Raw genomic sequence first — 17458 nt, 5'->3', positions numbered from 1 at the left:
ATGATTTCAACTTTATACACAAGTGCCAAAATAATTAGGACATGAATTGTTATATTTTCAAGATATGATAATTTCTTACCAAAGATAAACCTGCACTTTGATAGGGGCAGAAAATTTCTATAAAAATTAATAATTGTATTATTAACAATCAAGGTTTCATGGAAATGTGCAGAAATGAAAGTTGGAACACTTTTCCAATTTTCTCTGTGAATAATACGACATGAATGTTATATAAGGAAATGTTTTTTAGCAAAATATTACTGAAACAGAATTAGAATAAAATTTTTTTTTGCTTAACATTTAAAATAAGATATGCTGTTGTGCAGTTCAGACTAAGGTGTACACCAGGCTTAACACTTTCACTGCAGGCTTGGTCGAATGGCCCACGTTTGTGACCCCGAATTGATCTTTATAGTTCCCATACTATAACCTCTAATACGCTTTATGCAAGCTATTAGTAAGTATTAAGATTGAAGACTATAAAAATTATGCTTTGCCTGTGTAATAACAATAGTATATTAAGAAATTTACATCAAATTCCATACTTTTTAGAGGGGGTAGTAAATAAATTAGGGAAGAGGAAAGACTTAGAGAGCAAATGTCAGAATTCTCATACTAGGGGAATTGAGGATTTTATTTTAATACTGCCTTATAAAATTAAGAACTTGAAAGATATATATATATATATAATATTAAAACTTGGATTATTCACTACGTTTTGATGTCAAGATTACTCGTATACCATGATAATGAAGTAACTTAATTATATTTTAAATGTAACTCAAAAAAACCCTATGACATGCTCAGAAAAGGATGTCCATATGGACAGAGTTAATTAATCACTTTCATGAACTTGTACAAAGTATTAGACCGATTTGATCAACTGGAAAAAGGTTATGAAAGGTATTAACCCACTGTTGATACTATCTTATACAGATTTTAAACTTCTTGACATATTATACCATATTTAGTTCAGCTATGTTTAGGATAAATTTACACAATTTATGTTCTATCTATACATCAAATATGTAAATTTTCTTCAATAAAATTTCTTGCTTATGATTCCTGATCACATTCAGTGGTATATGCACACAGATCATAAAATTAAATTCAGAAAAAAAACAACTGCCAAGAAGATTAGAAACTCTACCCTGTAAGCTTTCTGGCTTACTGAAGCTCTTTGATTTCAACAAATGGCTGGATCCTTCAGCAACAATAGCTGGTAATTCATATGATGTACACTCAACCTTAACATCTGATGGCTGAGTGGTGCAGACAGACTGTAAATCATTTATTTGGTTTGCTGAAGATGATTCTTCAGCCAAAGAAGTGGACAATGGGACAGTTTCAAGATATGAAGAATTTGTGTGCTCCTCTTCATTGTTTTGTGAATTCTGAGGTGTTGAAGTGGGCTTGGCTATCATGTCAGACTCACTCTGCTGCAAAGTCAAAATACACAATTAAAAAAATTTAAAAGAAACATAATAACTGAAGTTAACATTTTCCTACACTGAAAATATATTTTCTATAGTTACCTCCTGTTACAGTTACTAGCCTTGAATTCGATGACGAGGAACCCACTTTGAGACTAATAATGGCTGGAGACAGCTTGAATGATGATGACAAAATCTTGTCGAAATGTTGTACATATGCTGTTATGTTAAACTTATATCAAAGTTTTTCTTCATTATCCATTCAAGTCATCTCCAGCCATTATTACTAGCCTTGAAACTCCCACCTAATTCTAAATGTATACCACATAGTTAAGCTGCATTTAAGGATGCAAATTAGCATGCGACAGCCCTCCACCAATCGGAGTACAACAAACCCTCCTTTCACAACTGATTCCCTCTATGTATTTGCACTGAATTTTCACTTCAAGATTAGGTATGAAAAACAACACAGGAAGTGAGGAATATGGGTGAGAAGTGTCTATCTGAAATATATTTTCAGTGTAGGAACATATTAAGTTGCAATACGATTACTAACCTCCTCTCATAGTTACAGCTAAAATCTCAAAGGTGGAGGGACCTGTGTAAAATTACCTAGATGAGCACCCTTCAAAAGTGTGTGAAGAACATCCATGGAATGTGCCCTCTCTATGGAGAGGAAACACACACATGGGAGACCGCACCACGTCTGAACCAGATATACTCTTTGCCCATGTGGAGCTAACAGGTGTGGTGTCACAATCAAAGGGCAAAACAAGGTAACAATTCCAAATCCCTAAGAAAGAGGAATGTGTGTAAAGTGGCTAGGGTGTGTCAGACTGTAATTTGGAGGTCAACTCCAGTCCAGACCAGTGACACAGGAAAGAATTTGACCATTCTATGGTAGAGGAGGGTCCTCAACCATTCACTTCAGGTCTAGAAACCAGAAGAGAAGAGAAGCCACTAAATCATCATGTGCACAAATTCAGCACAACCTGGAGCAAAAAATCTCAGGAATGTACATCCAGATGACATCAGGAAGGTGGAAATGCAACAAGGAGGGTCAATTCTGGTCCAAAAAAAATCGGCACTGGGAATGTAACATTTATTCTGTGGTAGAACTTATGTTAGCTGATCTAGCTCCAACTAAAACCAGTCACCCAGGAACCAATATCCTGGAAGTGGTATAAGGGAGGCTTCACAGCTGGAGGAGTAAACTGTAAAATAGACAGAAAAATCCAGTCCAGGCCAGTACCATATGACAAGCCTTCTACATATGCAGACCACCACCACTATACTCTTGACTGAGTGAAATTGTGCACACTTAGGAGAATTTCTCCAGGATCTACCACCCCAGAAGCTAGAAGCTGGTAAGTGGTAAGAACTCCCATACTCCACTGGAAGAAGGGGGTGAAGAAACGTGTTGGAGAGTTTGGTGGAATGCATCACCGAAGAAAGTGCAATGGGTGACCAAAAAACCCTATTTTGAAAAGCAGACCATTCCAGATTCAGACAATTTAAGGAATGTTAGAGATGAGCAGCAATCTCTTTCTGCTTTACTCATGTTAGTCCATGAGTGTATGGCCCAGTAAGAATATATTTATGATGCAATATACCACAAGGAAGAACCTGCAAGCAGTTTTGTGGAACACATAATCTCAACAGTGAGCATGATAGACCTTATAGATCTCATGGTGAGAATTTTGGATATTAGTATACCTTGACAAGCACCATTCACCACAGAGAGGAATCCATAACAGACACAGAAATAAAAATTACTTACCCACTTGTAACACCGTAAAGCACAGACTGAGCAGGAGACGATCTGGATCATAGCAGGAGTAAATATGGAACATGAAAGTAAGGGAAATAGGGGCAAAAGCAAATTCTCCTTTGTGGGCATCTGATGTTTTGGGAAGGAAGAAATGGTCAGGATATAAAAGGACATAGGTTTTGTGGTACAAAATGTGGTGAACATCGATGCCTAAGAAGTCCAACCAGTAATATCCACAAGCCAAAAGGAAATAGGTCTTCAAGGAAAGGTGATATAAGGAACATAAGACTAGTGGTTCAAAGGGAGGAAGGGAAAGAGCATGAAGAACAACATTTAGATTCCAGTCCAGGAAATGAGTGGTACGAGGAGGATGATGGAGACACATAGACCAAAATAAAAGAGAAGTACCTAGAGAAGAAAATACATGGCAAAAATTAAAGGTAAATTATAGTGCTGCCCTAAAGCCCACAATGGTTGAAACTGACAGACCCATGTCAAACAACTATGTAAAAATTAGATATCTGAGACAGGGGAGAATCCATACTGGATAGACCAAGGACAGAATATTCTTCACTCACATTGATACACAGACATGGATGAAAAATGGCAGATTGAGACAACAGGGATGCTACACACTTGGATAGTCCTGAACCCCTTGCAAGGGACTGGACAAAAGCCAAGTATGAAGCCAGATTGTGGAAACAGAAGGATGAAGCACACCTAAGTGAGGTTTCCGGAGGAAGGATAGGGATAGAGGGAGAGGTAATTTCTGGAGAAAGGAACCAGCTAGAAAAGAGCCACAAGAAGGACTCAACACAGATTGGGGTTATTTTTATAAAAGGTCCTTTCAATCCTGGCTGAACGCATACACAAACAGAGCCAAAGGATGTGGAACTGGGGGCCAAAAGAGGAAGTTTGGCATTCAACTGAGTGGCAAATGCATACAGCTGGGGAGTATCCAATTGAGAACATAGTCATTGAAATATCTGGGGGGTTGAGAGACCACTTCATGGGTAGAATCTTGTTGAAACTGACAAACTGTGACAAGATTGAAGGCACCCGGTATGTGACAAGCCAACAAATTAATTTGATGGTTGTGAGCCCAGAATAAGAGCTCTAGAGTGTGGGAACATAAGGACTGGGATTGAGTGCCCCCTTGTCAGGTGATGTAAGAGACAATCGTTGAGTTGTTGAAATGAATCATAATTGTCATGCCTCACAGAGATGAGAGAAATTGAACCATCACCCAACGAACAGCAAAGAGTTCCAAAATATCTCCTATTTATTGCAGCCCTTACCCCATTTTGACAATGAGGCATCGGTGAATACATGGATATCTGAACGAGGATGAGGAATAGGTACTCACTTTGTTATGTTGTCCCTGTCAGACTGATGGGAAGAAGGAAAGGATATCTGTAAGTCTAGAGGTGCCATTGATCTTGTAATAATATTTTTCAAAATGCACTAAAGAAAGAGAAAAATGTTTGAAATCAAGCACTAGGTCTTAAGACTGTTGTGCCAAATAGAGAAGTGAAGACTGAGTTCAATTTCATAGAGGGAATCACCTGCAACAGGAGGGTTTGTCACACTCCTATTGGTGGAGGACTGTTGCATGTTAATTAGCATGCTTAAATGCAGCTGAACCACATAGTATACACATGGAATTAGGTGGGAGTTTCAGGGCTAGTGGCAAGTGAAAATTTGCACACTAGAGGGCAGTCAAATTGAGAATAGCTGTATCTGTGAGGAGATGCAAGTAAACATATCAGAAAGTTTCCTACAAAGTATATTAGATAATAAGCAACACTTAAATTTAATGAGTAACAAAGGTTCATATTTTTAGTGTGTTTTTTTCTAACTTAAGAAATAAATTGTTTCTTGATGTGTTCCAGGTGTTAATTTCCTACCTTCTTATTATCATTATCTAGGGTTGGTTTCTTAATACTAGCTAATACTGTAATTTTCTGTTTAGCATATAGCTGTTGGAGTTGCTGAAGTTTCCTTTCTTCAGCAAGTACTGTTTTTTGTCTCTCCTCTACCATCTGCTTCCGTCGCTCAGATTTCTGTTTACTGATATACTGCCGTACAACTGTAGGATCATAGTGCCTGACTTTTGGAGCTGGTGCCTTTTGTTCCAATTCTGAAACATCAAATATAATTCAACTGACCTAAACTAAACTAAAATACAAAGATTGAACACATTACATAAATTATAGTCATTTCATTCTTGAAATTAGACTAGACTACTAATATATTATATTAATGTTTACAAAATATTAAGATAACTTCTAATTTTTGGAAGATTATAAAACCAAACCTGTAATACCACTATACTATAAAAACAACCTAATACAAAATTCATATTACTCACAGAAGGGTGAATTAGAATTTTATTTTAATAACAATTATAATGTATTCACATTAATGAAACATTAAGGCATGAAATAATTATCTTTAAAACGCGTCCAAGTCAGGAACAAAATGTTAGCATACAATTCCTAACCTATATATTCATGATAGATCAAGTGGCTCTGGGTATCATGTGCATGACAAGAATAAACTACAGGTTTTTAACATACAGATTGCTATTAAAGTAGAGTAAAATATAAATTTCTCTAGACAAACATAATCAATCCTAACTCTAAATAAAAGTAAACAAAAAATTTCTTGGCCTGACATTTTTTACCATAAACCTTATTCTAAGACTTTAATTCTTTCCATAGAGAGTCTGTGAAGTACACTGGCCTTATAACCCCAAAGTATCCATCAGAGTTTCCATACTAGAACTTTTAATATGGTACATGCACCTTCACAAAATTTGGCAAGCTTTTAGTAAACCTTAGTCTTTTGTATACAAAAAATCAGATTTTTTTAACTCAATATTTTTTACTAAAGACATGCCCATGAATATATAGAATCAAAGTATTGTTTGCTCCAATTACAAAGTTATTCCCCAGTTAAAAGTAAAATACTTTTCTTCATCTTAAAATTTTCAAATTTAATTTGCGTAACCTCTGAAGCCTCCTAAATAAATATGAAACTTTTTTTCAGAGAAACTTTGAAACTGAAGACAAATTATACAACATTCTTTCCTGAAAACAACATAATATAATAGATTAACACTTTGTCTTTCTATTGATTATAAACAATATGGTATAAAACATCAGGAGAACTACTGGCAATTTGTAAAAGAACAGATGTAACAAGTGGGCATGATTTTCTAGTTTATATCTCTATAAACAAAGCAGATTGAAGACTATAAAAATTAGACTTTGCCTTAGTTATATCTATATTATAATAAGTAATATATGTTAAACTTCATAGTTCAGAGAAGAATGGTAGATAAATTAGAGAAAAGGGAAGGCCTAGACAACAAATGTCAAAAATTCTCATATTAGGGGAGACTGACAATTTTTGTTTTATATTTCCTTACAAAATTAAGAAATTGAAACTGTATAATTTTTTTAAATTTGATTTATTAACTATGCTTTGATGCATATATTGTATATACTGATCATCAAAGAGTTTAAATTTTGGAAAGTAACTCTATAAAAGATCGTGATATGCACACTTTGATCTACCAACGGCGAGAGGGTTAAACGCTGGAAACCAAAGAAACTTTGAACAATAATCACATAAAATGTAAGACTTGTATAAAAAAGAAAAGATTATAGTCAACATCAGTAGAAAAATAAATATCAAATTCAAATATCATTATATAAATTAGTGACAAAATATCTAAATAATTACATTGTGTGTGAAACAATCCAACGTGTGAAATAATACAAAATGCAAATGTTGTCTTAAAATATAAACTTTTGATGTAACATTAAAACATTTATTGGGGACATGTAGAGGAGCTGGAATACACAGAATGTGTTACTAAAATGGAAGAAAATATCTAGAGGTTTTGAGAAAAGATTCAGGGTGTTTGGAAAGTAAATACGAGAGCAGGTATTCCAAAGATTTGACTACTAACTTGAGACTGTCATCTAAACTTCTAGAGAAAGCATGTGGCAGAACATTCAATGAGTCCTTCTTATTAAAGAATAAGTAAAAATGGCTAATTGGAAAAATTGGCTTTTATAAATGATTGGTGCACAAAATATTGCAGTCTAACAATCACTGAAATTGTAATATTTATCATTTATTAAATTAAAATATTTTTCTATAAACCTTATTATCCTGATTACACTTATTTTTAAGATTTATTATTATTATTTATCATTTTCTTTCCCAATTTATTTTTTTTGTACAATGTTCGATAAATTTCTCTGTCACAATGTTTTTCCTTCACAAAAAGACTTGCTGTAAACTTGGTTAGCCTGTTTTTTGATGATATGTATAAACAAAGTTATTATTTCTATGATTTATTTTTGTAAATTCAGCTCCTAAAGAAGACATAAAAAGGAAGTATACAAAGAATAAAAAACAGTAAATCTACCTTGAATAACAGGTCAGTTTGATTAATTACAAACACAGAATATGGAACTTCAACAAGTTGAAGTAACAGTTTTATCTCCTTTATTATACTAACATAATGCTGTATAAATCTTCTTTATAGTAATGTAAGGCTATATTACCCATTACACTAATGTGAAACTATATTAACCTTCCTTATACTAATGTTTGGCTATATTAATCATTATACTAATGTAAGGCTTTATCAGTCTTCCTATTACTAATGTGAAGCTATATTACCCATAATATTAATGTAAGGCAACATTACCCATTATACAAATGTAAGGTTATATTGAGTTTTATCCACCTGATGCTATATTACACCTACATAATGCAACATCCAATTTTTAACCACTTGTTGCTATATTAGACCTACACAATACAATATGCAAGTTCTAGCCACCTGATTCTGTATTAGACCTACATAATACAACATCCAAGTTTTAACCACCTGATGCTATATTAGACCTACACAATACAATATCCAAGTTCTAACCACCTAATGCTATATTAGACTTACACAATATAACAACCAAGTTTTAACCACCTGATGTAATACTAGACCTACACAATACCAAAACGAAGTTTTAACCGACGGATGCCATGTTCGACCAACACAATACAACAAAGTTTTAACCACCTGATGCTATATCACACCTACATAATGCAATATCCAAGTTTTAACAACCTTATGCAATATTAGGCTTACACAATACACCAACCAAGATTTAACCACCTTACCCTATATTATACCGAAACAATACAAGAACAAAGTTATAACCATCTATTGCTATATTAGACCTATACAATACAAGAACCAAATTTTAAAGACCTGATGCTATATTAGACTTACACAATACAACAACCAAGATTTAACCACCTGATGTTATGTTAGATGATGTAGTACCTGACTGTTTTAGAGCTTTCCTTTTTTTACTTCCCATTCTCTTTGGCTTCTTAGAGGAAGGCTGCTGTGTAGTTACTTCATCCTCTTGAACAAAGGAATCATCTTCAAAAATAACCAGAAAGATCATGTATGGTTCTGAAAATTATGAGCTTAACTGTTTTAATAAATTAGTCAAATGATTTTCCCACACATTTACATATTTCTTCCCACTGATATTTTGTTTAGGGCACATTACTATACACAGAATCGCACTGACTTCAGTAAAGAAAGATTTATCACTTTTATGAAACATATGAATGAACTCATTAATTGCATAGTTCTTCCAAAATAGGGTAATATATCAAAATTACATTCATGTACATCAAAGCAAAGCAAAAACTGATATCAAATCTGGTTGACTTATATTTTTATCAATAAACATTTTATAATAGAACACAAATGACAGCCAAGTATGTACAACTACAAAACCACATTTACCTTTTCATGGCATTATTAAGGGAAAAACTGAGGAAGAAAAATGTATATGAGGTCAGAATGTCATTCTTTGACCCACAAAAAACACAAATCTAGCAAACATACAGCACAGATGTGGCTTGAAAGAGTACATAGAAATGTGAAATGTTCAAATCCACAATGCTCATGTTATGTTGTCACTAGAACCTTAATCGTCAATGTCATCATTAGTACTGATCCACCATTCCATGTCAGTGATGTGATCTTGAAAGTGTCTAGAAACCTTGTGAGTGACAATGGACTGATGTCACATCCTTCATATGTAGGCATGGCTTGCTGGTCAATCTTGTACAAAAAAGAAGTATAAATACTAGATGTCACAGTATAATGAATATTTGTTGTAAAGGTGCTGGGTTTTCAGGATTAATCAAGACATATTTACTGTCATTACACTCAGTGCATAAATGTACTGCTTTCATTTTCATATCTGATATGCCTTTTGTCCAATAAATATACCATGTAAATATTATGGTGGTACATGCATGTTCTTGATGTGAAAATCGAGAATATGCACCCATTATCAACACACTGCACAGACCTTAATATCAACTTCTAGGAGGTATAGAGGTACTGGGACTACTTACTGTTTCCGTTCTTAGCATTGTACTGTTCACTAGATTTTAGGGCTTAGAAAGTCCCTTATTAAAACCTGTCTTTCGTTTAGGCTTAGATTTGAGTGTTTAAGGTTTTTAAGCTTAATATGGTCTTTAAATGTTTTAAATTTAGCTTTATGGTTTAAAAGTAAAGTTTTGTGTCAGGATATAAAAAATATTGAATAAAAGCTCTTCTTTTCTATTGCAACTGTCTTTTTGTGAAAAAGGTCCCATAACAACAGTACAATATCACCTGAAACTCTTCTCCTAGTACGTGTAGCAGAAGATACACAACATTCACTAGAGTATGAGCAGAAAATTAAGTATTGTACTCTTAATGAAAGATAATTGTACTAAATAAAATGTAACTTTCATAAAACACTGGTTATTTTTCTTAATGATTTTTTCTCATGAAAAGATATATATATATATATACCAAAGATGAATTACCTAAAGTTAAACCAATGATGTCATACTGACTGAAATTTATCCATCAAGTAAGAAAGGCTTGAAATGTAATAGCCATGTTTTCACCTAACTTCTTGTTAGATCAAATATCTGTACAATCAAGAAAACTTACCTCTCTCAGCATCATAACTTTGCAAATCCTTTAAGACTGTTCGTACTTTGCCAGCAATCTTATTTTCTGGTGAAAGTGTTGCTGTAGCACCTTCACTTCTGTCTGGTCTGACAGGTACCGAGCTGTGTACTTCTTTTTTCATGTCTTGGAAATTAGCTGAAACAAGTTTTTCCTCAATAACAGACTTCATAAAAAAAATTTCTAAGAGTCAGCAAAATAATACCCCCCCCCCCCTTATCAGTATATTCAACTCAATCCTTAAGTTATTTCTTGACTACTCAGAGCATTATAAAATGCATAACAGTCTCTGTATATAACAATGGCATGTATTACAGGTCCTTAATGAAATCTCTTAAAAAAACAATACCAAACAGAAAAAATTATCAAGACTTGATAGTAAAGCATGAACAAAAGATTGACTCATTCAACTTTAGCTTTAACATGACAGCTCACAAATATTCAACTACCAAACTTCTCAGTTGATTATTTAAATCCATCTGGTTTTTAAGGCCATTCCAGGTCAAATTAAAAGCAAAATGCTATATCCATATCACATTTTAGGTTTTCAGTTTAACCTGACACTTAAATGTTTTCAATTTGTTCTTAAAAGTCACATAGTTGTACAGAGTATAAAGTCTGAAATGACCTGACTGAGTTTTGTTCTGAGTTCCTTTAAACCATTATATCAATAGAGGTACAATGACACTTTTAAACCATTATATTAATAGAGGTACACATGATACTTTTAAAACCATTATATTAATAGAGGTACACATGATACTTTTAAGCCAGTGTTTCCAAAGTGTAGTCCAAGACTCTGAACCAGCCCATGAAAAAAAAAAAAAAAAGCCAGTCTGCAGAAAACTAAAAAAATTTAATTTAATTAATTTTAACCCTTTCACTACCAATTGCCATTTTTAAACTTTTTCCAAGTCCTTGTTATATATTAAAAAGAAAAATGTAATTAAACAAGTCATTATAAATATATTCTAATAAAATTAATATTTTCAAATACATTATAATTTAAATTTAAATTTTCATGTAACTTGGATTTCTCAGTAGTTCAACTAAGCTAATATAACAGGAAGGAAAAGTGAAACTTTGTACTTAAGGCTGCTGAAACTATAGAATTCACAAGTTGATGGCTGCCTTTATACCTTCAGTCCCTCAGGAATTAAGGTGTTCTCACTTAATGCAATTTATAGAGCCTAAGATTAAGTTTTACGGTGTTGATAACCTTGAGATACTTTTGAAGTGCCGTAAATTTAAACCAGATGTTAGCTGGACACATCTCCCTGCTGAGTCCAAGCCGATCTTCCCCTGTTTGCAGGTAAGATCAAAGAAGGGATTTTATCTCACATAAAATGACCATTTGTTCATTCAAGTAAACTGGTTCTTTGACACCAAAGTTTTAGGAATTTTATTCCAAATGTGTTCAATTTGCTTACTCTGGTAATGGAAATTGACAGGCATGCGAGACCTGAGTCTCAAGTCTGGTAGTGCCAAGTGGAAGCAGACAAGTTGCTAGTGGCCGGTGCTAGAAGCATCAGTTTGTTCTGAGAAGAGAAAGCATTGTTTGTGACTTAGTTTGTACTAACTACAAATTTGTTAAGTAGTTCATTTTTAAGAAAAACCCCTCTACAATATGGACAGATGGCTGAAAAAACATGCATCACACAAGAAAACCTCAGGTGATGCACAAATGCAGCCCAGTTCTAGTGAAACTGAAGTTAGTGATAATATGAAGCCTAATTATAAATGTTTAAGTGATATGCAGCTTGGTATCAAAGAAAACAAAAAAAAGACCTCTTGAACTCGACAGTATTGTGATGGATATTTGAAGTATGGTTTTATAAGTAGTGGTAGCAATAATGACCTGCCACTATTTGTTCTTTGTTGTTCAACATTATCAAATGAGAGCAAGAAACCATCGAAACTGAAACCACTTGGATACCAGACATCCAGAATACTTGAGTAAGCCAATAGATTTTTTCATAAATAAGAAAAATGAAATAGTTTTTTCCAAACAAATAATTTCACACATTTTTTCCACGAGATCTTCCAATGAAGAGTTGGTTATGGCCTCATATGAAATTTCAAAACTAATAGCCAAGACAGGTTATCTGCATACTATTGGTGAAACTTTAATACTTCCTGCAGTAAAAATAATTACATCTCGTGTTTATATAAAAAAGAAAATCAGTTGAATTTACTGTCCCTATCTAATAATACAGTGAAGCATAGAATTGTGGATATGGCAAAAAATATTGAAGAAACTCTTATAGGTTGAGTTCATTGTAGTTAGTTTTTACAAGTGGATGAAAGCACAGACAGAGCAATTATGCCAATTTAATGAGCTTAGTAAGATATGACTATAAGGTCACAATTCATGAAGATTTATTGTTTTGTAAACCACTTCCAACAAGAACAATGGCTGACGAAATTTTTAATTTAATCAATAAGTTTTATAATTCAGAGTGGTATTCAATAGAAAAATTGTTTTGGATTGAGTACCGATGGTGCTCGTTCAATGGCAGGTTCCCATACAGTTTTCCAGAAGATCCAAGCAGTGGCATCAGATTGTGAATGGGTGTATTGTAGCATTCACAGAGGTGTTAGCTGTGAAGAAAATGCCCTTACTTTTGAATTCAACTATACAAGAATGTGTTAAATTCAGAAACTATATAAAATCTGGTTTGTTGAATTCCAGAATCTTTACTGCTTTGTGCAAAGAATTAGGAAGTGAACACGAGCATCTCCTATTACACTGTGAAGTTTGGTGGTTATCAAAAGGAAATGTCTTAAAATGACTTATTGAAATGAAGAATGAAGTTATCTTGTTTTTGGAACAACATCCCATTCAGCAAAAAATGTAATATTTGAATTTAGAGACAGGTTTCATAATTTGCATTGGTTAATTAAGGTGGCCTACTTATGTGAGATTTCTGGCTTCTTAAATGTGTTAAATCTAAATTTACAAGGTGCTAACATAAATATTTTTAAAGTCCAGATTTGAAGATTAAACTGACTTCATTTCCTCCTGATTTGAGTAGCTGTGTGATGAAAAACAGCATCATTCTTCTCATTAGGTAAGTTTATTTCTTAAAAGAGCATTAATAAATATACAGTTAATGTAAAGATTAAATAACAATGAAGTATAATTTCTTTTTACACAGTAGTACTATAAAGCACTTGCATATTTTATAATCGATGATGTACTGATAAAACTATTGCTTCCAGCTTGGTGTTAAGACTTAGCCATGTCTTAACAGGTTATCTAATTAGGTATTTGAAGAGGCCTGGCCTCATGAAAAATTACAAAAATAAACAGGTCCCTAGTTGGAAAAGTTTGGGAAATGCTGTTTTAAACTGCTATATTAATAAAAGAACACACGATACTTACAAACATTTATATTAATAGAGGTACATAACATACTGTTAAACCATTATGTTAATAACACAATACTTTTAAACCATTATAGAGATACACATGATACTTTTAAACTATTTTATATTACTAAAGATATATATTATATTTTTAAACCATTATATTACTAAAGGTACTAATGATATTTTTAAACCAATATATTACTAAAGGTACTAATGATATTTTTAAACCAATATATTACTAAAGGTACTAATGATATTTTTAAACCAATATATTACTAAAGGTACTAATGATATTTTTAAACCAATATATTACTAAAGGTACTAATGATATTTTTAAACCAATATATTACTAAAGGTACTAATGATATTTTTAAACCAATATATTACTAAATGTACTAATGATATTTTTAAACCAATATATTACTAAAGGTACTAATGATATTTTTAAACCATTATATTACTAAAGGTACTAATGATATTTTTAAACCATTATATTACTAAAGGTACTAATGATATTTTTAAACCATTATATTACTAAAGGTACAAATGATATTTTACTATCTGTAAATACCAATTCACTTTCCTTAGTTTTTGGAACATAAATTACACTTGCCTGCAATGGTTTCATTGTTTTGAAATTTATATATTTCCTATGGTAATTTCCCTACGCTGAATCCGAAAATATCCATTTTTCTCCGTCACGTACAGATTTTATATAAAATGTCATATGTACTTTTAAATAAGTGAATCATTTTCATTGAAATCGGGTCACACTTTGTTATGCTTAAAATGTTGACAACCACTAGCTATAGATTTCTCTGGACCAATCATGACGTGAGAGTCTTATTAATCATTCTAGAACCCATGAGAAACACACCGCTGGTTAACAGTTAACAGGTTGCATGGCGTGTCACTACTGGATAGTATTTGTTCGTGCGTGCACTTTGACATTATTCTATTCCTTTCAACATTATATATTTGTTGCTATGGCAACAAGAGGTTGTGGAAATGACCCAAACATATTCTGTTATATTTGTGGTAAATATGTTGTAAACAAACAAAGGCAGAACATTATAGAATTCATTAAGAAAGTGTATTACACATATTTTGGAAAAAAACTTGGGGACCAAGACAAATCATGGGCTCCACACAAAGTTTGCACCGTTTGTGTCGAAGAGTTGAGACAATGGACTAAAGGTAAGAAAAAGTCTTTGCCTTTTGGAATTCCAATGGTCTGGTGTGAGCCTAGAAACAATGGAGATGACTGCTATTTTTGCTCATGTAACGTGCAAGGCTACAACACTTGAAATAAATGGAAATTTCTTCTCTGAACCATCAACCTGCTATAAGATCTGTTGCTCATGAACCTGACTTACCTGTACCTACTCCACCAGAGACCCTTGATACAGTTTCATCTGATTCTGATGTCAATAAAAATGATGATAGGGATTGTTTTCAACCTGAAACATCTGGTGAACCATAACTTTTCACACAAGTTGAGTTTAATGATTTAGTGAAAAATATGGGCCTTCCAAAAGATTCTTCAGAGATTTTGGGGTCCAGACTTATGGCTAAGAACTTAATATCTCCAAGGACATCATTTTTCTGGTACAGAAATCACAAGAAAGAGCTTATATCATACTTTTTGCAAGAAGGTTCACTGGTTTATTGCAACAGTACTGCTGAATTAATACCAATGTTAGGAGCTTCAGTCTAAGAACCAAGTGAGTGGTGATTGTTCATTGATTCCTCCAAAAAAATCTAAAAGTTGTTCTCCTTCACAAATGGTAACATATATATATGCGTCTGTTTCTATTGCACAATTGGCTCACTTAAAAGAAACAAATGAAAATCTTGAACTTCTTAATACAAATACAAAGAACATGGTTGGCTACTTTGTAGAGACTTAAAGGTACTTTGTATGTTGTTGGGTCAACAATCTGGTTACACAAAGTTTCCATGTTTTTTTGTGTGAATGGGACAGCAGAGCATGAAATCAGTACTGGATAAAGAAGTAATGTCCATGCAGAGTCAGCCTGATACCAGGATCAAAAAACATTGAACATGAAAGTTTGGTTGACAAAAAGAATGTCTTATTACCTTCACTTCACACAAAATTGGGCTTGATGAAGCAGTTTGTAAAGGCTTTAGACAAAGATAGCAACTGTTTCAAGTATGTATGTGGGAAAATACCAGCTCTTTTGGAAGTGAAACTTAAAAAAGGGATTTTTTGTTGGGCATCAAATTAGGAAATTGATTTTGGATGAACAGTTCGAAAGGACAATGAGGAAAAAGAAGCATGGATTGCCTTTAAAGATGTTACTGACAAAGAACACTAAAACTGTGTAGATCATCCAGTTATGTTCCAGTATAATTATCAAATTTACTGTTGAACATTAACAAGCTCACAAACCTGCACTTCTGGATACATTAGTATATAACTGTGATGGTAACTAAAAATGTGAAGTTAACCTTAAGAAAACACTTACTGGCTTTTATTTTAAATTTTACAAGTTATATAATACCTGTGTTTAAAGCAAACCTGGTGAGGATTTTAATTTGCCATATACATAAAATCTCAACTACTCATAAATTTTTTCATAAAGAATTTAGCAACATTATACATTTTCTATGCCAAAATTACTTTGAAATTTATCTTATTGATTGAATAACTCATGATTATTTTAACATACAAAACTCTACTAAGCTTCCTAGGTATGAAGTTCTTAAATGTCAAGTATAAACAATCTTGCTATAAATCAGAAAGTATTCGTTGCATGTTCAAAAAACCTACACTTTCTACTTTATAGTGAATCCACCTATACAACTAGAATTTATTTTTACAAGCTGAATGTTGTCTACAGCAGGGGTTCCCAAACTTTTTAGAATCGCGACCCACTATTCATGACCACAGCTTATGGCAACCCACTCAAATTTACTGGGCAAAAACATACGAAGGAATATAAAAAATACTATTTATTCATATTCACGTATTTCAATTACATTTAAAAATACTCACATATTTTCAATAACATTTTCAGAACTTATAAATGCTATCTAATTGATTAATAATGAGGTGTGTGTGAAGGATGTGCTTGTTTCTTGTTACTGTCAAGAATGGCATTGACATCAACATCAATGTGGATTAGTTTCAGGCATAAGGAATTTGACAATTGAAGTTTATTTTGGAATTTGTTTTTGATTCCTACCATTGCTGAAAATCCAACTTCACAATGATATGAAGATGAGAAAGGGAGAAGTACCTTCAAAGCTTCAGTGGAAAGGATTGGGTACAGTTTCGAACAGACACCCAGAACTGTATCAGTTTTCTGCTGTTAAAGTTCATTTCTAACGAAGGGTCCTCAGATAAATAAAAAAGTTCTTCCTCAGCTTTTGTCGATATCCCACTCGTTATGTCAGGCTGAAAGGGGTTCATAATCCATTTTTTCTCTTGGATATTTTTAATTTCATTTGAATACAGATATCAAACTTTTGATTGCAGAATTTTAACTTTTGATTATCGATATCTATAGTTTTTTTATTTCTAGATATCCTTTGTAAGTAGATATCTAACCTTTGGTTACAGAATTTTAACTTTTGATTGAAATAGCATAGGCGTAGGAGCTGGGGGCACATTATATCTACATATAATCAAAGGATACCTAGAAATATAAAAAAAAAACTATAGATATCTATAATGAAAAGTTAAAATTCTGCAATCAACTGATAAAACCGGTACTATAGCTAAAGTACTGTATGAATAGGTGAAAATTGATTTCCTTTTTTACGATGACGAATGATTAAATTGAG

At 32.9% G+C, this 17458-nt stretch overlaps 1 protein-coding gene across 4 annotated transcripts in view; it reads right to left on the bottom strand.

Moving 5' to 3' along the window:
• The window catches only part of LOC106466339 (centrosome-associated protein 350-like), a 136819-nt gene that overhangs the window by 68218 nt on the left and 51143 nt on the right, over positions 1–17458 (bottom strand). For 3 of the 4 annotated variants that reach the window (XM_013926614.2, XM_022394325.1, XM_013926615.2), the window contains 4 exons: positions 10259–10414; positions 8573–8674; positions 5112–5344; positions 1151–1439 (listed from right to left, as the gene is read on the bottom strand). In XM_013926614.2, coding sequence (XP_013782068.2) covers positions 1151–1439; positions 5112–5344; positions 8573–8674; positions 10259–10414 — 780 coding nt within the window. The remainder of the gene's footprint in view (positions 1–1150; positions 1440–5111; positions 5345–8572; positions 8675–10258; positions 10415–17458) is intronic. The other variant, XM_022394326.1, reaches the window with a different exon arrangement.

Source organism: Limulus polyphemus, unplaced genomic scaffold, assembly GCF_000517525.1.
Source record: "Limulus polyphemus unplaced genomic scaffold, Limulus_polyphemus-2.1.2 Scaffold2229, whole genome shotgun sequence".
Taxonomy (NCBI): Eukaryota; Metazoa; Arthropoda; class Merostomata; order Xiphosura; family Limulidae; genus Limulus; species Limulus polyphemus.
Note: the sequence above shows the minus strand (reverse complement) of the source record. Positions and strands in the feature narration are given on the sequence as shown.